This window comes from Mus pahari, chromosome 9, assembly GCF_900095145.1.
Source record: "Mus pahari chromosome 9, PAHARI_EIJ_v1.1, whole genome shotgun sequence".
NCBI lineage: Eukaryota > Metazoa > Chordata > Mammalia > Rodentia > Muridae > Mus > Mus pahari.
Window position 1 is genome coordinate 44,583,856 of NC_034598.1, and position 19,659 is coordinate 44,603,514.

General features: G+C 56.5%; 2 protein-coding genes across 7 annotated transcripts in view; one reads left to right on the forward strand and one right to left on the reverse strand.

Annotated features, from left to right (window-relative positions):
* The first annotated feature begins 4,153 nt into the window (after nucleotides 1-4,153).
* On the forward strand, nucleotides 4,154-7,180 carry Gpx4 (glutathione peroxidase 4). Of its 2 annotated transcripts, none has more exons than XM_021205282.2 (7): nucleotides 4,154-4,237; nucleotides 5,041-5,135; nucleotides 5,227-5,371; nucleotides 5,490-5,641; nucleotides 6,562-6,586; nucleotides 6,678-6,737; nucleotides 6,927-7,180. In XM_021205282.2, the coding sequence occupies exons 1-7, from the start codon at nucleotides 4,154-4,156 to the stop codon at nucleotides 6,957-6,959; spliced, it is 594 nt and encodes a 197-aa protein (XP_021060941.1). In that variant the 3' UTR covers nucleotides 6,960-7,180. The 2 variants fall into 2 exon arrangements, with proteins under 2 accessions (XP_021060941.1, XP_021060940.1); XM_021205281.2 differs by lacking the exon at nucleotides 4,154-4,237 and adding an exon at nucleotides 4,556-4,822.
* A 690-nt stretch (nucleotides 7,181-7,870) lies between these two features.
* Nucleotides 7,871-19,659, reverse strand: part of Sbno2 (strawberry notch homolog 2) — a 46,254-nt gene continuing 34,465 nt past the window's right edge. For 3 of the 5 annotated variants that reach the window (XM_029542276.1, XM_029542275.1, XM_029542274.1), the window contains 27 exons: nucleotides 19,258-19,341; nucleotides 18,910-19,006; nucleotides 18,582-18,736; nucleotides 18,357-18,490; nucleotides 18,183-18,273; nucleotides 17,833-17,976; nucleotides 16,771-16,888; nucleotides 16,368-16,473; nucleotides 16,090-16,243; nucleotides 15,325-15,501; nucleotides 15,142-15,239; nucleotides 14,651-14,730; nucleotides 13,574-13,765; nucleotides 13,198-13,367; nucleotides 12,391-12,522; nucleotides 12,078-12,213; nucleotides 11,883-11,995; nucleotides 11,684-11,755; nucleotides 11,482-11,590; nucleotides 11,253-11,327; nucleotides 11,029-11,172; nucleotides 9,693-9,787; nucleotides 9,525-9,620; nucleotides 9,303-9,434; nucleotides 9,140-9,216; nucleotides 8,836-9,026; nucleotides 7,925-8,744 (listed from right to left, as the gene is read on the reverse strand). In XM_029542276.1, coding sequence (XP_029398136.1) covers nucleotides 8,296-8,744; nucleotides 8,836-9,026; nucleotides 9,140-9,216; nucleotides 9,303-9,434; nucleotides 9,525-9,620; nucleotides 9,693-9,787; nucleotides 11,029-11,172; nucleotides 11,253-11,327; nucleotides 11,482-11,590; nucleotides 11,684-11,755; nucleotides 11,883-11,995; nucleotides 12,078-12,213; nucleotides 12,391-12,522; nucleotides 13,198-13,367; nucleotides 13,574-13,765; nucleotides 14,651-14,730; nucleotides 15,142-15,239; nucleotides 15,325-15,501; nucleotides 16,090-16,243; nucleotides 16,368-16,473; nucleotides 16,771-16,888; nucleotides 17,833-17,976; nucleotides 18,183-18,273; nucleotides 18,357-18,490; nucleotides 18,582-18,736; nucleotides 18,910-19,006; nucleotides 19,258-19,341 — 3,621 coding nt within the window. In that variant the 3' untranslated portion in view covers nucleotides 7,925-8,295. Of the gene's footprint in view, nucleotides 8,745-8,835; nucleotides 9,027-9,139; nucleotides 9,217-9,302; nucleotides 9,435-9,524; nucleotides 9,621-9,692; nucleotides 9,788-11,028; nucleotides 11,173-11,252; nucleotides 11,328-11,481; nucleotides 11,591-11,683; nucleotides 11,756-11,882; nucleotides 11,996-12,077; nucleotides 12,214-12,390; nucleotides 12,523-13,197; nucleotides 13,368-13,573; nucleotides 13,766-14,650; nucleotides 14,731-15,141; nucleotides 15,240-15,324; nucleotides 15,502-16,089; nucleotides 16,244-16,367; nucleotides 16,474-16,770; nucleotides 16,889-17,832; nucleotides 17,977-18,182; nucleotides 18,274-18,356; nucleotides 18,491-18,581; nucleotides 18,737-18,909; nucleotides 19,007-19,257; nucleotides 19,342-19,659 lie in introns of all 5 variants that reach the window. The other 2 variants (XM_021204606.2, XM_021204605.2) reach the window with 2 other exon arrangements.

Below are 19,659 nucleotides of genomic sequence, written 5' to 3' on the forward strand. Positions count from 1 at the left end.
ACAGCCAGGGCTACACAGAGAAACTCTGTTTCGAAAAAAAAAAAAGAAAGAAGGAAGGAAAGAAAGAAAGAAAGAAGAGAGAAAGAAAGAAGCAAGCGCGCACGCCGGCCAGAGAGATGGGCTCTTTGGTTGGAACACTTTTTGCTCTTGCATAGGACCTAGGTTAAATTCCCAGCACCCACGGGCGGCTCATAACCACACAGAACTCCAGTTCCAGAGGATCCATGTCCAATTCTGACCTCTTTAGACACTAGGCATACACACAGTATACAGACATATATGCAGACAAAGCACTCATACACAAACAAATAAATGAAAATCAACTACATAAATGTTTAAAGAGAAAGGAGTTACCCTGGGTGTGTGTTAACAGGAATTAACTTGCCTTTCGGACCCAAGCGCAGAGGAATATGGGTCTCAAACTCGAGGGTGAGCCGTGTGGGAGGAGTGGGGATTGGAGAGTAAAGGCAACAGCAGCAGCAGCCAGGCCTAGGCACCAAGCTTTCTTTCTTTTTTTCTTTTTCTTTTTTTCTTTTCCTCCTTCAGGGGAGAAATCTGGCTTCTTGGGGGAACAAAACCTTAACTTTGAGGCTTAGGCCCCAACCCCAGGCTGGACCTTGCCATGTGTGCCCCTAGACAAGGACATAGAACTAGGGTTCCCTTTGTCCTGCACTGGGGTCTGAGAGAGCCTGGGGCTGATTTGGCTCCCAACCCTTGCACAGTGAGAAATCTCTCTAACACAGATCGCTGAAGGGAAATTCCCAAGAGCGCCTGACCGGTTCTGGCCAAGGCACAAAGGGTGCAGCCAGCAGCAACAAGCCACTTAACTCAGTGGTTCTCAACCTTCCTGACGTTGTGTCCCTAAATACAATTCCTCATGTTGTGGTGACCCCCTAGCCATAAACTTTCCATTGGCACTGTAATTTTGTGACTGTTATGAATTGTAAATATCTAGTGTGCAGATGATCTGATAGGGTAGAACCTCTTAAGAAAGAGTCCCCGAAGGGGTTTCCACCCAAGGTTGCCTCAGCTTACATAGTTTATTTTGATCAGTTAAATATGTTCGATAGAGGCAAAAACTCCAAGGCTGTTTGGACGAAGCGGGAGATTTACAGTTTAAATAAACCTCAGTGATTTGGTCACAGACTAGGGGCCTGTTGCCTGACAGAATCCCACCCTTCCCGCGAGTGGCCTTGAGGAAAGGGGGGATGGACTAGCCACCGGACTCATGGGCCGCCTTTGAACCCCAGGGCTTTGATATGGGGGACTGGGTTAGAGGCCAGCTGTGAGCTGGAGGCAGCCTCCTTTTGTTGTGGGCATGAAGCTTAGCTGGCTAATCTTTTATTTATTTATTTTTAATTCCCATCCCCCTTAACTGGCTAATCTTAATAACAAACCCGAAGGCTATTCTCTGCACTCCACTTCTCTGCCTCCTGTCCCTAGGAGGCTGCTCCACCCTGAGCACTCCCTTAGTTAAATTCCACTTTGCATAGCTTAATCTTTCTTAAGTCCTTTTTGCAGGTTGTCCATGACAGCGATTTCTTAGTTCCCAGGGTCCCCTGTTGGTGGCAGTGGCTCAGAGGCAAGCCGCTCCAAGGAGCCGGGAGAAAGCAGAGACTTGGTCTCAGAAAACAAAGGAAATCAGAGACAAAGGCTGGGGCGTAAGGCCTCACTTGGTATGCGTAAAACATGGGGTCCACACCCAGCACTCCATAAACAAACAAACTTGTCATCCCAGGAGATTGAAGTGGGAGCTCAGGAGTTCAAGGTCATCCTTGGCTACAAAGTGAGTTTCAGTCCAGCCTAGGCTACATGAGACCCTGTCTCCAAAATAACAATGAGGTAAAAGTCAGGCTCTGTCTTGGAGCTGGTAGCTTCTCAGGAGCCACCAAGTGGCTTCCTGCGGGGGCTCAGATCTTTATTTCCCAACTGGCTGAATTAGGGTGAAGTTGGGGTCACTTGGGAGAGGAAGGCTCCATATATAAATCCCTCCCAGAGCCTGGAGCTGGGTTCCTGCGAGTGGCCACCTTCAGCCCCAGCCCCCGGCCTCCTTCACTCCAGCTTTTATCTTGGTTAACACTCCTCCAGAAGCAGGGGCCTTTGAGAGACGCCCTGTGAGGGTGTGACTCTAAGATTTCAGGAACTGGTATTTACAACTTAAGCTAAAGTGCAAGTGCAAGTCCCTTAGAGGTCCTCAATGACTCTTAGTGTCACCCCAGTTTGGGGGCTGGGAGGAACAGCTGACTTCGTGAGGTAGGAGGGGCCCTCAGGGCAACTGAGAACTTACAGGACAGGATTGTGCAAGAATGTATCTTGAGGGCTGGTGAGATGGCTCAGTGGGTAAGAGCACCTGACTGCTTTTCTGAAGGTCCAGAGTTCAAATCCCAGCAACCACATGGTGGCTCATAACCATCCGTAACAAGATCTGACTCCCTCTTCTGGAGTGTACTTACATGTAATAAATAAATTTAAAAGAAAAAAGAAAAAGATTTTAAAAAAAAAGAAAGAAAGAAAAGAATGTATTCTGACAACCCAGATCACCCGGTCATCTTAACCTTTGGGGTCTGCCCATGGCGCGCCTGGGGCTGAATCAGGGGCTACTGTGCTCCCTAGGACCCAGATCCTCCTCGGGAGGGCTCCTGTCTCTGTCTCTGTAGATGGTTTACTCCAGGGCTCAGAAAAATAGGGAGGATTTAAGGGATTAGAGTCCAGGCGAGGGCGTGTTGGACAGGCAGCTGGGCTGAGGAATGTCCTGAGTCACTCCTGTGACACGGGGAGGGCAAAGGGTTCAGTGCTGGGCTGAGAGGTGTGGGGCCTGGGCAAGGCCACAGGTGAAGTTGCAGGAGGAACTGTGGGCCTTTAGCTTTCTCACTTTGGCCCTCAAGACCTGTGGCTTCTTTGATGTGGGCAGGGACCTCTGAGGACAATAGTAACTATTTATATGTCTCTTGCCACCTTGCGTTTCTGACCCAGGATTCACTGTAGCTCTGGCTGACCTGGCACTTGCTTACCAGACCAAGCTGCCCTCTTACGCTCCAAGGGCTGGGGCTAACAGTGTGGCCACTAGCCCTGTCTCTATCTTGGTTTTGGAGCAGGTTCTCTCTCTGACCACGAGTACTTGGTTGACCTGACTTAGCCGCAGGGATGCTCCAGCCACGGAATCCCAGGTTCTGGAATTAAAAGAGCATCCTTGTGCACCAGTTTGCGTGGGTGCTGCGATCGGGATGTAGTCCTCTTTGAGTGGCAATGGCTTTCTCACCAAGCCCTCTTATCACCCCCTCAAATCAACTTCACAAGAATCAGTATCTACAGGTGACAGGATCGGGCCTGGTGTCATCGACTTATCTATCACCCTAGTACCCAGGAGGCTAAGGCAGGATTGCTCTGAGTTCTAAGCCTGGCTGAACTGTAAAATTGGGGGGGGGGGGATTCATCTGGGGTTCGGGACTCAATGGGTTGAGAGCCCTCGCTCGCTCGCATGCTCCAGGTTCTGGGTTCCATCCCTACACCTCATGGCCGCGCACTTTCGCCATTCCATGGTTTAGGCTAGCCTGAGCTACATGAGACAACCTCTGATAAAGAAAATAGAAATGGAAGGGATGTAGGGATTGGCCGACACCGAGATCTCAGCACTCAGTAGGCTGAGGCTGGAGGTCCAGGGGTTCAAGATCATCCTCTGCTATATAAACAGTCCAAGGCTAGCCTGGGCTACATGAGATTGTGTTTCGAGTAGAAAAAGGTGACTCCTGTACTCAAAGGCGCTCTTTAAGGGGATGACTTTGACACGCTTTCTATCCCCAGAGGTTCCCCAAAGCTTCCTGGCATCCTACTCCGCTGCAGGCAACCTCGCGGATAACTGTCCACAGCCCTCCAACGCGTAGTCCGCGTGGACGCGGCTCCCGTTTCTCCATCGTCCCCATCACTGAGCATGCGCAGTTGCTGACAACAACAAACTCATAAGCCCAGCCCCGCCCAAGCCGTCCCTTCATTCAGGCTTCCCATTGGCTGCAGGGGCCTCGCGTCTTCAGCGCAGGCGCATCTGACCAATAAGAGACGTCAGTGGGTGTGCCCGAGGGCGGGCAAGCCAGACTCGGCCTCGCGCGTCCATTGGTCGGCTGCGTGAGGGGAGGAGCCGCTGGCTCCGGCCGCCGAGATGAGCTGGGGCCGTCTGAGCCGCTTACTTAAGCCAGCACTGCTGTGCGGGGCTCTGGCTGCGCCTGGTCTGGCAGGCACCATGGTGGGCTACTGGGGACCTGGAGGATCGCGGGTGGGGGCAGGGTTCGGAGTCGGGTCACGGTATCCAGGGTGGAGATCGGGGGTCGTGGGATCGGTTAGCTAGAGTAGGGGGCACCCAGTTGGGAAAGCGGAGTCTGATAGGCATCTCCGGGGCTGAACAAGGCCAGGCCTCGGCGGGGAAGGTCCTTGGGCGGTGGGAACCGGTGTTGGGGTCACCATAGCGGACTCTGACCTGGTCACGCGCCCTGCCCGGCCTGATGCGTCACAGTCGGCGGCGCCTTGGCTACCGGCTCTTTGTCCCCGCGCTGTGCTTGGGACGCACAGACCGGCGGGCATGGGCCGCGCGGCCGCCCGCAAGCGGGGACGCTGCAGACAGCGCGGCGGGTCCCCGAGAGGCCGGCGACGCCGTGAACCTGGACGCCAAAGTCCTAGGAAACGCCCGAGCCCTCGGCGGAGGAAAGCGCGCGCACGCCGCCGCAGGAGGGCGCGCCCTCGCCGGATAGTGCCCATTCCCGAACCTTTCAACCCGGGGCCTTTGCTGCAGGAGCCTCCCCAGTACTGCAACAGCTCCGAGTTCCTGGGCTTGGTGTGCGGACAGGGATACCCCTGCCGTCCTCTTCCCTGGTAGCATATCCTAGGGGTGTCCACGGATGTTAATCAGGACAACCTGAAGGGGGCGTACTTAATGGAAGGAGGAACCTTGAGACTCCTCCACCCAGTGCCCCAGGACTTTCTTTTCCTTGGCACCGGATTCTTCTCCCCTAGGGGACCTGCGGTAGGACACTCAGTTTTCCTGTTTTACAGTGTGCATCCCGCGATGATTGGCGCTGTGCGCGCTCCATGCACGAATTCTCAGCCAAGGACATCGACGGGCACATGGTCTGCCTGGATAAGTACAGGTGGGTTTCTAGTCATGTGGGCGGTGTGCATGGCTGGTCTGAAAATGGGGATTTCCTGACTGACTTCATTCCCACTCTTTCTCTCTCCCAGGGGTTTCGTGTGCATCGTCACCAACGTGGCCTCGCAATGAGGCAAAACCGACGTAAACTACACTCAGCTAGTCGATCTGCATGCCCGATATGCTGAGTGTGGTTTACGAATCCTGGCCTTCCCCTGCAACCAGTTCGGGAGGCAGGTGCGTGGCTGTTCCCCAGGCAGTGCCCCGCTCACGGGGGGTGGGGGGTCTGTGTCTGTGTCTGTCTGTCTCAGTGTACAGTGTAGTGCATCTTCCAAGTTAATGTTGCTTCCCACAGGAGCCAGGAAGTAATCAAGAAATCAAGGAGTTTGCAGCCGGCTACAATGTCAAGTTTGACATGTACAGCAAGATCTGTGTAAATGGGGACGATGCCCACCCACTGTGGAAATGGATGAAAGTCCAGCCCAAGGGCAGGGGCATGCTGGGAAAGTGAGTGGCCCTGGGGGGGGGAGGGGTCAGATGGCTCTGGACCTGGGTGGAGAGCAGGTGCCAAGTTTTTAGTTTTTTTTTTTTGGGGGGGGGAGGGAGTTGTCTCATTGTGTAGCTCTAGGTGGGCCAGAACTCAGAGATCTGCCTGCCCTGCTGAAGCACTGGGATTAAAGGTGTGCACCACCTGGCTGAGCTTCAAAGATGACTTTAGTTGTGTTTTATGTGTATGGGTGTTTTGCCTGAGTGTATTTATGTGTACCACATAGGTACGGTACCTGCAGAGACCAGAAGAGGGCATGGAATTTGCCGAAGCTGGGGTTGGTGGGGGCTGGGGGCTGAGCTTGAGCGCTCTGGAAGAGCAGCCAGTGCTCACAGTCTTTGGCTACCACTCCTCCAGATCATTTTCATCATGTGTATGCGTTTTGTGTGCATGCAAGTCTGGCATGCATGCATGCATGCTTGAAGCCCTCCAAGGCCAGAAGATTCCCTGGAATTGGAGTTAATAGACTTTCGTGTGCCGGCCTGTGCGGTCCTCTAACCACCAGGGGAACTCCCGCCCCAGTTCGAGGCAGGGTCTCACCTTGTATCCCTGGCTGGCCTGGAATGGACTATGTCCAACCAGGCTGGCTTAGAACTCTAGTATCTGGCCAGGCAGTGGTGGTGCACACCTTTAATCCCAGCACTTGGGAGGCAGAGGCAGGAGGATTTCTGAGTTCGAGGCCAGCCTGGTCTACAGCGCGAGTTCCAGGACAGCCAGGGCTACACAGAGAAACCCTGTCTCAAAAAAACAAACAAAACAAAAAGAACTCTCTTATCCACTTGCCTGTTTTCTAAATGCTGGGATTAAAGTTGTGTACCCCCATGCCCTGGCAGGTACCACTTCTAAACACTTTTTTTTCTTCCCCCCTCCCTGCCCCCAGTGCCATCAAATGGAACTTTACAAAGGTAAGTGAGATAAAGTGTGGGGATGTGGCCCAGCCCACCTCCCTCCTCCACCCCAAGGTGCTCTGTCAACATACGTTCCTCTGTCTTGCAGTTTCTCATTGATAAGAACGGCTGCGTGGTGAAGCGCTACGGTCCCATGGAGGAGCCCCAGGTAATTACCTTTGCCAAAGCAGCCAGAGCCAGGGCTGTGCGCAGTTGCGGAGGGGCGGTCTGACCGGGTTCTCTCCCCACAGGTGATAGAGCCGGGGCTGTGNCTGACCGGGTTCTCTCCCCACAGGTGATAGAGCCGGGGCTGTGCGCAGTTGCGGAGGGGCGGTCTGACCGGGTTCTCTCCCCACAGGTGATAGAGAAGGACCTGCCGTGCTACCTCTAGCCCACAAGTGTGTGCCCCCACACCGAGTCCCCCTGCCCTGTGATCCCTGGAGCCTTCCACCCCGGCACTCATGACGGTCTGCCTGAAAACCAGCCCGCTGGTGGGGCAGTCCTGAGGACCTGGCGTGCATCCCCGCCGGAGGAAGGTCCAGAGGCCTGTGGCCCTGGGCTCGAGCTTCACCTTGGCTGCCTTGTGGGAATAAAATGTAGAAATGTGCTGTATGTGTGTCCTTGGGTCAGGAACTGAGCAGTGGGGATTAGAAGGCCTGTAGCCCAGGCCTCTGCAGGTGCAGACCTGGGTCAGCTGCTCGCAGGCCCCTGCTGATCCCCTGGGCTCTGCCCAGGCCGGCTGGAAGGACCAGGATGTGGACAGGGCTGTTTTAGGAGGGTGGTAAACTGCTAGGAGGCCTGAGGTCTGGGATGTTGAGCCAGGGTTGCCGGTGGGCCGAGTCTGCCACGTGTGTCCCGTGTGTAAGTTGTCCCATGTTCTCTGTGGGGATTGTGGGGTGACTACCTACTGTGAGTAGAGCTGGGGCCTCAGGCAGGTAGAGTGGTGTCTTTCGGTCGGTCTGAGAATGTCCCCTGCCCTCCTGGACTATTGGCCTTTTCACTCCCCGTGGAACTGTGAGCTTTGTGACCCTAGGACTATGGACTAAATATCCCAGGCTGCCTTCCTCTGCTCTTCCCTGCCATCCTTTCCACTGACTTATTGAAGACCTGCCCTTCCCCAACCCCTCTGCAGGGCCTGGCATCCTCAGCCCCAGCCAGGACTGCAGCTGCCACTGGTCTGGGACGAATTCCATTTCCCCAGCCACCCTGGGTTAGGGCTACTCTCAAGTGGGTGGTAGTGTCAGCTCTGTGATCCTCAGCCCCCCCCTCCCCCCACTGACCTGTAGGCCACAGCACAATGGGAAGTAGGCAAAAGGCACATATATTTTAAAAAAGATCTTTACATATGTACACGAGTTCATTATAAATACATAGAAACCAGGGCCCGCCGGCTGCCCACAGATTCCGGAGCTGGGGAGGGGCGGGTGACAATAATTTAGGGGGCAGGGGATTGCATATATTAACGGGGTCTGCCCCGTGGAGCCCCCATAGCCAGCGGGGCCCCGAGCACCGATTTCCTGAGTTACCAGCTTTCTGGGACAACCAAGCCCCACGGCTTCTAGGCTGCGCGCGTGGCTGTAGCAGGAGGCACAGAGGCCCCACTCTCCACTGGCTGGGGAAGGCACTGTGGCCAGGCACCCTCAGTAGTCATGGGGACCTCTGCTTGCAGAGGAGCCCGTAGGCCTTGCTGCCCAGTACAGTTGTAATCCAGAGGCTGAAGTAGCAGCCTAAGAGTTTGGGAAGTGTGGGCTGAAGTGGATGACGCTCTGCCGCTCTGTGCCCACGCCACCCACGCCCACCAGAGGTGCAGGGGTTTCGGTGGGTCCCGCGCGCAAAGAGCGGAGCATGTCTTCCAACACTTCCCTGAAATTGATGTCGCAGCTCTGGTGTGCCAGCTCCACAGGGTTGGTAGCAGGGTCTCTAGCACCCAGCATCAGAGAGCTGGGGTCTGGGGGCGGCAGCGAAGGGAAGGTGAAGCGCGGAGGCGTTGGGAAAGCCTCAGCTGGGGGACTGTAGGTCAAGTCCAGCACCTCACCAGGACCGCAAGGAAGCGTAATTGCGCGTGGAGTGGGCGGGCACGCCGCCAACCCGTGGGTGCTGCGGCGCTTTACTTCTGCATCCATTAGCTGCAGTTCCTGCAGTACGCGGTGAACGCATCCCTCGGGGATCTTGATGCCTGTGGCGGCGCGGACACGCAGTCAGGTTCGCCTGGGGCCCATACTTGGGAACCCTTTCTCCAGGGACCCCACACCCGCTGCCCCACTCACCCACTTGCTTCTTCTTGTCCTTGGTCTTGAGGCGCACGATCTGTAGGTAGCTGCTACTGCTGACATCCGCCATGACAGCGGCGATGCGGCCCCACACGCGCAGCAGCGCCCCACACAGCATGTAGTGGTGGCGGAGGCGCAGGCCCTGGGCGCAGCACTTGCCCTCCTGTGTCAATCGGCAGCGCTGGTTCCTATACCAGGGGACCGCTGGTCAGCTCGCAGCCTGCGCTTTCCCAGCCCACAAGGCCCTGGGACACTGGGCGCCCAGCTCCGCCCTCCTGTGGCCTCCACGCCCTGGCCTCACCAGGTGGTGTGGCTGCAGTGCTCCAAGGACAGGGCATAGCTGCTTTCCCAAGGTTCCCGGGCCTCTTCCACAGTGACCTGGGGAGCAGTAAGTTAGCAGGGGAAGAGCCTCAGGGGCTTCCCATGCATTCCCAGATGCCAAGAGAGGGTAGGGCCTTCCCTACCCGGTGGAACTTCCGACACAGGCTGTCCAGGGTCTCTAGCTGGCTCTGCCTGCCAATGTTTGGTTTGTACACTGTGAAATACTCGCCGCGATTCTGTTCTGCCAGGATGCAGCTCGTCTTGCTGCCTCGTACCTAGGAGCCAGAGTGGTGAGGTCAACGGCCACTGGGATCTCCGGGTAGGCAGCTGGCAGGGCACCTGCCATCAGGAGTGGGACCACTCACCTTGTAGGAGAGGTAGAAGCCATCATAGGGGCCTTTGAGCTCCAGCGACCTAGTGAATGCCTCTTCCCACTTCATACCGCGGTCCACGCTAATCTGCTGCGGCAAGTGGGGGCATTAGCAGGTTTGGGGGCTGGAGCGAGGGCTGGTGCTGGGTGACTCCCTGCTCACCTTGTAGAAGACCACCTGCCCATCCTGTGGGTGCCCAGGTGCCAGGAACACCTGCTGGCTTTCTTCATGTATCTCGTTGATGCCAGGGGCCAGGTCTGAGGAGAGGGGAGGAGGTCAGGGGCCACACCGAGGGAGTTTCTTCTCTGATATACCCCGTAAGAGATGACTACCCCATCACTGGGCAGAGGAACCAAAGCCTGGAGGTCAGATGACCTGTGGGTGGGTGTCAGGTAACCCTCTGCTCTGGGGTACCTTGTGTCCTGCTGTGCATAGCTACCCAGAGGGATTGTGGATTTTTTTTTTTTTTTACAATTTATTTATTTATTTTATGTATATGAGTGTTCTGTCTACATATCAGAAGAGAGCATCAGATCCCATTACAGTTGGCTGTGCTACTATGTGGTTGCTGGGAATTGAACTCAGGACCTCTGGAAGAGCAGCCACTGCTTTTTTTTATTTTATTTTATTTTATTTTTTTGGCTTTTCGAGACAGGGTTTCTCTGTGTAGTCCTGGTGATCCTGGAACTCACTCTGTAGACCATGCTGGCCTCGATCTCAGAAATCTGCCTGCCTCTGCCTCCTGAGTGCTGGGATTAAAGGCGTGCGCCCCACGCCTGGCTCAGCCATTGCTCTTAACCACTGAGCCATCTCTCCAGCCCCAGTCTGTCTTTTTGAAACTACATTTCTAAACCCGCATGTGTGTCTCTACAGTGTCATCTGCACATATGCATGCAGCAGCAGAGGGCCTCTGGTTCACTGGAGCTCGAGTGACAGGCGGCTGAGGGATAGAGCAGAACATGACTCTGTTCTCTAGAAGAGCAGCAAGGGACTTTACTGTTGTACTCTCTCCAGCCTCTCTGTTCTGTCTGCTTTGAGACAGGAGGGTCTCAGGTAGCTCAGGCTACCCTTTAATTGATAGTATGAGCCTGAACTTCTGCTCCTCCTGCCTCTATGAGTATTGAGTGTTGAACTGACAGGCAAGCGCCACCACATTTATAAATGACCATTTGTCCTCAGGGTCTAAAATCTTTGCTTAGGATAGCAACATCTGTCTAGTGAGCACAACCTGTAGCCGACATGCAGCCGAGGCTGGTTCTTAGTGCAGCCTGACAAACGACATAACATTCCCAAAGCACTGAGATTACTTTTGTAACTGCACGGTGTGTCTCAAGTGTGAGCCTCCCCAGGGAGACCACACTGGGTGTCAACTGGCCCTTGTCTATAGCCACGCAATGATGGACTTGGCATAACGGACACAGTGGGCCTCAGATGCCACCAGGGCTCCAGTGGATCCTGGGCACAGGGTGTAGAGTCCAGTCCCGCCCTTGAGGCTTACCCAGGATGCCCATGTCATATCTGCCCTCCTTCTTGTCTATCTCGATGAGGTGGTCAAAGGTGTCGGAGAAATACTGGAACAGAGCGTTCTGCTTATGCACCTCCAGCCCAAGGATGCGGTTCAGGAACTTGGTGATGGAGCAGTCTGCGGGTGGAGCTGTGTCTCAGGCCACTGGCGTCACCCTCCCAACTGATCATCATCTTCCCAGTACTTCCGGGACTCACCCTTCTCCACATCCAAGCAGCCTGAGCGTGACTCCCGGCTGCCGATGCCCACAGACAGCAGGCCCTGCTTCATGTCTGCATAGGAAAACTTGACGTTTACCCTGGGATCCTAGGGCACTCTGCTCTGCCCTCCCTAGAATTCCACCCACACCCAGTCCCCAAATCCTGATGGAACCAGCCCCACTGTAGTCCACACACCTCCCAGACACACTCAGGAGCCCTGGCTCACCCCGAAAGAAAGCGGTATCCCCTCCTGGATAGCCCTGGGGCAGGGGCACCCTGTTGTCCGTCTGGCCCATGATCGTAGCAAGGACACGGCTGAGCGCGCGGGCGCCATACTGTGGGGCAGAGCAGGGGAGTGAGGCCAGGGTAGGAGAGCCCTTCGCGCGCGCGCGCGCGCACACACACAGCCTCCCCACACCCTGACTTACCTTGTTCTCAAAGTTGTACTTGCTCAGGTCTCGGGACTCGGTGGCGCGGCGATCTCCGTGGGTCAGGGCACCCTGTCAGGGTTGCGAAGGACAATTTGTGATTCAGGCTCCAGCATACCCCAGAATACCTGATCCAGGCCCCGCCTAGCAAGGCTTCGACCCCAGTCCTCAGCCCCTGCTTCAGGCCTGGCCTGCTCACCAGACTCTCTAGCCGCTTGGCCACAATGGAGGCGAACCTGCGCTCCCCTGCCAGTTCCGAGATAAGGAAGACGTACTCGGGTGCTGAGACCTGGTTGGATCTGTGGGTGCGGCCTGAGGGCAGAAAGGCTCTAAGAGACTGGGATAAGGAGTTACGAGGAAGGGGTAACCAGGGCTGGGGGCTAGGGGGCCTCACCAAACTGCTGAATGGCACGGTCTGCACTCCAAGGCAGCTCCAGGGTCATGTGTACCCGGCGCCGCTGGTTCTGGACTCGACGGTCAGCTTGGAGGGAGACACCAGAGCTGGAGGCCTCAGAGATAATAGCCACGAGCTGGAGGTGGGAGAGGTGGGTCAGGGGGGAGATGCTCGGGGTACCCAGGGAGACAGTTACAGGTCTTCAGGAGTGCAGGCACACCCCCTCCCCACCTAGTAGCCATCCGCTGGGCTGGCAGTGCTGTGTTGGAAGCAGCCCCTGCCCCTGTTCCTAGCTGTCCCATGCAGGCCCCACCTTCTCGCCGCTCATGAAGCGCTGCTTCTCCCTGAGGTTCACATGGTCGATGGACAGGCCCTGCTCTGCTCTGGACTCAAACACCACTGTCCCATCGGGCCTCGATACCACTCGGCCTTTCCTGCCGGTCATCTGTGGTTGAGGGGGGGAGAAAGGAGGTCCCCGACAGTGTGTCAGTGTGGTGGTCCGGGGGCCCGGCACACTGTGTCCTTGAGGTACAAGGTGGCTCTGCTGGGACCCTTGGTTTCCAGTGTGACCCCAGCAGCCATGAGGATTCCTGCCACTACTAGTCTTTCCCCTCTTTCTTTTTGGCACTTATTTTTGTGTGTGTGTGTGTGTGTGTGTGTGTGTGTGTGTGTGTGTCAGGGTAGAGAGCAGGAGGTAGGAGCTAGACGAGGGCTTGACTCTGGGGATGGAGGGACCCAGTTGCATCTGGAAGTGCACTTATCTAGCAAGCCCTCTCCAGCCCTTTTCCCCTTTAAAAAGATTTATTATTATTCATAAGTACACCGTAGCTGTCTTCAGACACACCAGAAGAGGGCATCAGATCTCATTACAGATGGTTGTAAGCCACCATGTGGTTGCTGGGATTTGAACTCAAGACCTCCAGAAGAGCAGGCAGTGCTCTTACCCACTGAGCCATCTCGTCAGCCCTTTTTCCTTTTTGAGACAGGATCTCATGTAGACCAGGCTGGCCAGTGGGGGTGGGGATGGAACGCACACACATGACGCTCTGCAGCCAGCTTCTGCCTGTCCCCAAGGGTTGACAGAGGGCCCTCAGAGCTGTCTATGGGTGGCCAGGCTCACCTCGGCTACACACTCAGGACCCCCAAGTTGGTGGATGAGTTGGTCCAACGTGTTCACTGGCAGCTCCCGGCCCAGCGCTCGCACCTTGGCCAGCAGACCCTGTTTTAGCCGTTCCACCCGTTCCAGGACACCAGGGCCCTGCAGGTCTCTCTGAAGTGGGTACAGGGAACCTGAGGATGGGGCAGAGGGTCAGTGAGGTGGCCTTGCAGGACCAGGATGAGAAGACTCACAGGAGGGGAATGGAGGCTCATAGGCAGTCACACTGTTGTATCTGATAGCATAGCCCTGACCTTGGCTGTGAGCCTCAGTTTCCCCATCTGTAACAAGGGTGTTTGGTGGAAAGGGCCTGGAGTCTAGCCGGATGATGGAGGCTCACCTCGGTCATCTGTGGGGAGTGTGGGGGCATCTACAATGACCACATCATCGTCTACCAGGGACTCTGGGGATGAATTGAAGTCGCTATCCAGGCCAGCATCTGACTCTGTGCTGCTGCCGTCACTAATACGGATAACTCCTGCTGCTTCCAGTGCCAGTCTAGAAGCCTTGGGACCGCGACCCCGAGGCCGGCCTGCAGGAAGGAGTCATGGGTTAGCTTGCAGAAGTGGAGGCTGCATTAGTGGGTGATGCTGGGGTGAGCAGGAGGTACTGAGGCTTGACTGGGGATGGAGGGACCCAGGCACCGTCTTAAGGCAGGCCAGCTTCCTCTGTTTGGTTTGGATGTGTCTTGTATTCCCTCCAGGAAGCCCTTCAGCCCCTCTTCGGGCAGGGCAGTGCCACCTGGGGTACCATGTCCCTATCGCCTGCCCTGATGGCTTCATGATTGGAGATGTCAAAGACAAGTCCAGTCACCTCATGTGACAGTGCTGTTGGTTTCCAGACAGCATGGTGTGTGGAGGGTGAGGGGCCCGTGAGTGTCTTGGGGAGTCTGGGGTGGAGGAACCTACACCGTCCTGCCACCCTTCACTGGCAGTGTTTCTGCAGGGGAGGCATCTGGCTTCTCTGAGCCTGGCTTGGCAAGTCTGGGAACTGGAAGGTAGGAGGCTGCATGCCTGCGTGTTTCAGGCACCTGCAGTGCTTGCAGTCAGCATGAGCACAGCTGAGCAGCACAGGCTGCGCAGCCCCCAGAGGCCGGCCTGCCTGCCTGCCTGCCTGCCTGCCAACCAGTGGGGCTGGAGCTGGGATCTGCCAGCCTGCTGGGATCCCCAGGGCCTTGGGCAGTGGGTGCTGGACGGACAGGCAGCCTGAGGTTGGTGCCTGCCAGGGTTTTGCCCCAGATCTTTGCTTCTCTGAGCACCATGCAGGGGTCAGCTCTACACGCTCGCACGCACTGCCTGGCCTGCCCGTGTGAAAACTCGCAGCTGGTTGGTGCAGGTCACTAGAGTGGGGACAGACCCCAGGCGGGTCTGGGGGAGGTTGGGGGGTAAAGCAGAGGAGGAGCTGGGTGGACATTTACGTTTCCTCTTTCCTCCTCCCCGGTCACGCCTCCTCCTGGTGGAAGGGAAGTGCTTCTGGATCAGGGACAGGAAGACGCCTCTGCAAGGGAGAGAGGGCTCAGCATACAGGCCAGTCATGGTCATGCAGCTTCAAGGAGACAGCTGGCAGGACACAGTGGCTCCCAGGTTGGGGTCCCTGGGTAGGATCAGGCAGGAAGGAGCCTCACTGGGGTAAACTGAGGTGACTCCCCAGAGGGATCTGTAGGCCTGTGAATGCCAGGTCTGAGAAGCCCATGGAACTGTGTTGAAATAGCACCACAGCGTGTGGGGGCAGATGTCCAGAAGTCTCCTTTTGAGGTCTCAAGATCAAAACCCATGTGGCCTCCAGATCCACAAGATTCCTGTCTAGTCCTGTCCCCTGGTGGCTTTTCCCCAGCTGTGAGGGTCCCGGGGCAGCAATGGGCACAGTCAAGGGAGGTGCCAGGCGGTCCCACTCTGCCCCATCACTCACTCTGCTGCGGAGACGAAGCAGTCCAGGCGGCCCTCGTTCTCATCCAGCACCTCTCGAGTCCGCGCCTCCCCTGTGGACTGTAGCCCGATGACCACACACTGTGGGGATGGGGAGATGGGGTGTCTGAGCTCCATGTGGGCTCCAGGATGACTGTGCCCTCCCCAGGCTGGTGTCTATACTCACCTTGTCCCTGCTCAGCTCCTGCTGTGCCAGCTCCACTAGCCGGTGCACTTTGGCTGCAATGCACAGGTACTTAAAGAAACGCTGGTGCGCTGACCAGAACTGACCCCACAGGGACTTGCGAGACTCCAGGCCAATCCAGTCAGCCGCCTGCTGGAACACGTTCAGGGCCTCGGCCCACTGCAAAAGCAAGGCCCATGCTGAGGGTGGCAGCCAGCCTTTGGCAGGGACTGGGGCAGGTGGCATGTGGGGGGAGGACCAGTGAGGGAGGGGATGTACAGTGAGGATGGCAGAGACAAAGTGCAGGGCAGCTCGAGAAGACCATTCTGCATTCACACCCACAGTTCTCAAAGGGGCTTAGAGAGCCCTCCCTACTCTCTAGAATACCATCAATAAAAGTTCGCTGTACCCCACCCCCCAAAAAAATACATAATTTTTTTTTTTTTTTATAAAGTAGCCAGGCAGTGGTGATCTATGCCTCTAGTCAGCTGGCGGATCTCTGAGTTCGAGGCCAGCCTGAGCAGCAGAGGGTATTCCAGAACAGGCAGAGCTACACAGAGAAATCCTGTCTTGAGAAACCAACCAAACAAATGCAAAATAAAAGTGAAAAACAGCAACAACAACAACAACAAACCCAAAGCCTTGCTCCAGGTGACCTGACGCTGGCACGGCTCTGACATGGACCCAGAAGCTTCTGCCCCCACCACAGACCCTACAGTGTGACTGTGTGACACATGCCAACAGGTGCAGACAACTGCCCCAACTTACCAGCCGGGCTGCCCGGTTATAGACCTGCTGGAAGGCGGGGGACAGCGGGATCTCCTCAATTCGGAAGGTGACCCCTGAGAAGCTGAGCTGGCGAGCGATGTACATGCCGCTGACCTTCATGTCCATCGCCACAATCTCCATAGCACCCACGCCCCTGCAGGCAGATAGAGAGCGCCTCTGAGCACCTCATCCGGGAGAGCCACAAGGCAGAGCACACCACATATGCACAGACTACGACCTGGCAAAGGAGCCACCCCACAGGCAGAGATGGGGCTCACCTCTTCTCAATGGCATGCAGGAACTCCTCAAAGGTCCGGAAGGGTGTGCCCTCACCCCAGATGCCCAGCCGGCTCATGTATATCATGTTTCGGGGCTCAGAGGCACCTAGGGGTTGGAAGCAGGACACTAAGGCCACAGCAACTCACCACACAGCTGGGAAGTGCTGCGGGTCATATGGAGGCTGAGTGGGGTACAGTGTTGCAGTCCCAGAGACTCGGGGCCAAGGGAGGGGAACTGAGGTGCTGAGGAAGATGTCCAAGGGGACACAGCAAGCTCCTTATGATCCAATCTTGTGCAGTCTAGTGTGGCAGGACACCCCCATCCCTGTGTAGGTGACGGCACTAAGAGGCCACCCACGTGACCAGCTTGTCCGTCCCACTCAGCTGCCGCCCCACATCTCACCTGTGGCGCTGGCGTACACCACCCTAGCCTGGGGCAGTTTGCTCTGCAGGTCCAGCACGGCCTTGCCCATCTTAGTGGAACTGGCATTCTTGGCTTTGTGGCACTCGTCAAACACAATCTGAGATACTCTGGGTTAAGGAATGTTCCAGAAGAACAGGAGGTGTCCCTGAGCACTTACCCCACAATGCAGCAGAGGGAACTGGGAAAATGTGGGGGGACTTGGGAGTTTGAGGACCACTCAATACTGGTTAAAACGGTCCTGGGAGGGGGCGACATGGGGCCCAGTGGCAAGCACGCTTGCTTAGCCTTCATGAACCTCCGGGTTCCATGCTCAGCACCACACAAGCCAGGCCTGGTGGCCACCTTGCCATGGCAGACCCTGCCGTGGCAGACCCTGTCTCAAAGAATAGGGGGCACCAAGGAGGGACGCAGCTTAGACTACACAGAAAAACTCTCAAGACCAAAGGCCAAAGTACCCAGAAGAGCAAGACAGCAAGAGAGCTGTGCTGAGGCTCTTGCCACAGCAGCAGGGATCCTGTGGGCCCCACCACCCACCACCCCTGGGTCCCTGGGCACATCCCTGGAGGACCAGCGGCACCTGCCATGGGCATAGACTGCCCACATCGGGGAGCCCCAGCATGGACAAGCTCTGTCTCACACTGCTAGCCTTTGGTGTGCACAGTAGCCACAATGTTCCCAACAGTCACTCCTAACACTACAGGGAGCCAGGCTGCCTACAACCCACAGGCTGGCTAGCAGACCAGGAGGATGTAAAGGCAACTTGCGAGTCCTGCTCTATGCTTAGTCCCCAGTATCAGAAAAGGCTCTGAAAGGGGCTGTGCCAGATAGAGGTGAAGACTTAGGCCTAGTATGATGGGGCACTCCTCTCTCGCTGGTCAGTGCACGCCAATGCCGTCTCCACCTGGGCCCCTCCTAAACTGAGCCCCTCACATTCAACACCCACTCAGTACAGCCCTAGTCCTTCAGCATGGCCCTTCTCCATGCCCATCCACCCACCCACCCACCCATCCATCCACCCATCCATCACTGGAAACAGGATACCACACCATCGAAGCCTTCACCACACCACTGCAGGATCTGGCGTAGGCGTGTGCGATGCTGCCCACCTGCCTGGCTTTCTCCAATCAGGGCAGAGTAGGTGGCAAAGAGGACACCCTCTGAGGTAGTGTTGTCACCATACTTGATCTGTGGACACAGATTCAGACATGGGGATGTGTTCAGGGTTTTCTCTGGCTTAGTCTCCCTCTTGGGAAAGATTCCTTGGCATAGCCAGGTCACCCACAAGCCTCCCCCTGATAAGGGAAACTTGGTTCAACTGGGACAGTCCCCTGCCTCAGCTCTTTTCTTACTAAAGGGGTCTGGATTCAGCTGGCAGTCCATGCCTGGCCTACCTTGCTCAGTGCATGCACCGCAATGCCTGGGGCCTCAATGTCTCTCAGGTCCCGTTCCGCATCATACTTGAGGTCATTGGAGGCACTGAACCTATGGGAGTCGCCTGGTCAGGAATGCCTCCCTGTCCCACCCTATGCCACCTACCCGCTCCACTAGGCCTGGCAGGTGCTCACCACAAAGCCTTCTTCCGGCCCCGCAGGTAGTTCTCCACTATGATGCCAGCCACTGTGCGGCCCTTGCCTACGCCGGCCCCATCCCCAATCAGAAAACCAGCACGCTGCCCACTGGGCAGCAGGACCTCGTGTTGCTGTGGATGAGCATGAATAGAGGTGGGTCAGGCCTGTGTGTCTGGCACCCTCCTTATGAGCTGGGGTGGGGGCGGGGGGAGGGTCAGCTACCTGGCAGGCATAGGTGATGGCTTCCAACTGTAGGGCAGACAGGGTACCGTTGTCTGAGGTGGGTAGTGCTAGGGTGTAGGTAATGTCCGGGGGTGGGACGCTGGACAGTGTGCTGGTCTCCACCACACGGTCTGGGTGTTGCTTTCCAATCTTGGCTGGACAGGGGACAGAGGACAGACAGACTTGGCACATGACAAAGGAAGAGTGGCCAGCAGGACGCCAGTCATCTGCTGCACACACAACCTGCTCCTGACACGCCCACACTGTGAATGACGAACTCACCCATCTTAGCAGGTGTCTCCATGCCATCCCTGGCCCAGACACTTACACTTGGATGGTACATAGTCGGCATAGGTCTCAGCATGGCCCAGTTCCTCAGTCTCCTCCTCTTCCTCCCCTTCCTCCTCCTCAGGCTGGCTGTGTGACTGTAGGGGGTGGGTGACAGTTCAGGGGTCTGGTCCACATTGCAGTGATCCAGCTTCCCCAAGGGCAGCAGGGATGCTGCACAAAGTGGTCCCAGCACACTCTGCCCTCAGCCCTAAGGCGGGGTCTCAGTTTTCCCAACTGTAAAATGGGCAGGGCATCCCAGCAGCCACGCTGCCCAGGGCATGGCACACTGGAGATGCCTTCCGAGTGTCTCTAAATCCCCAGGAAACACCGCAGCCACTCAGGTCACCTGATAGCTGATGAGAAGTGGAGTGCTGGAGAGCGAAGTCACCGGGTCTTCGGGAGCTGAGAACGGCCCGCTAGGTATGAACAGCTGTAGGGACAGCAGGGACAGCAGGGCAGGGTGTAAGCATGGCTTCTATGGCAGTGTCTGTGTCCTTAGGCAGGGGACTGCTCAGTCTCAGGGGCCAAAGCCTTGCCTGACTCACCCTGGGACCTGGCTGACCCTGGTAGGAAGGGCTGACAACAGTCTGTCTCTGTGGCACATGGGAAACCCCAAGATGGCAGCCCCTGGTCCAGGGAAAAGTGGACAAAAGCCAGCCAGATAGTCCCAGGATGCAGACTTGGGCCCTGAGGGCTAGGCGAATGTTCTTGGGAGTAACTACACATCTGGGCTAAGGAGCAGCCCTAT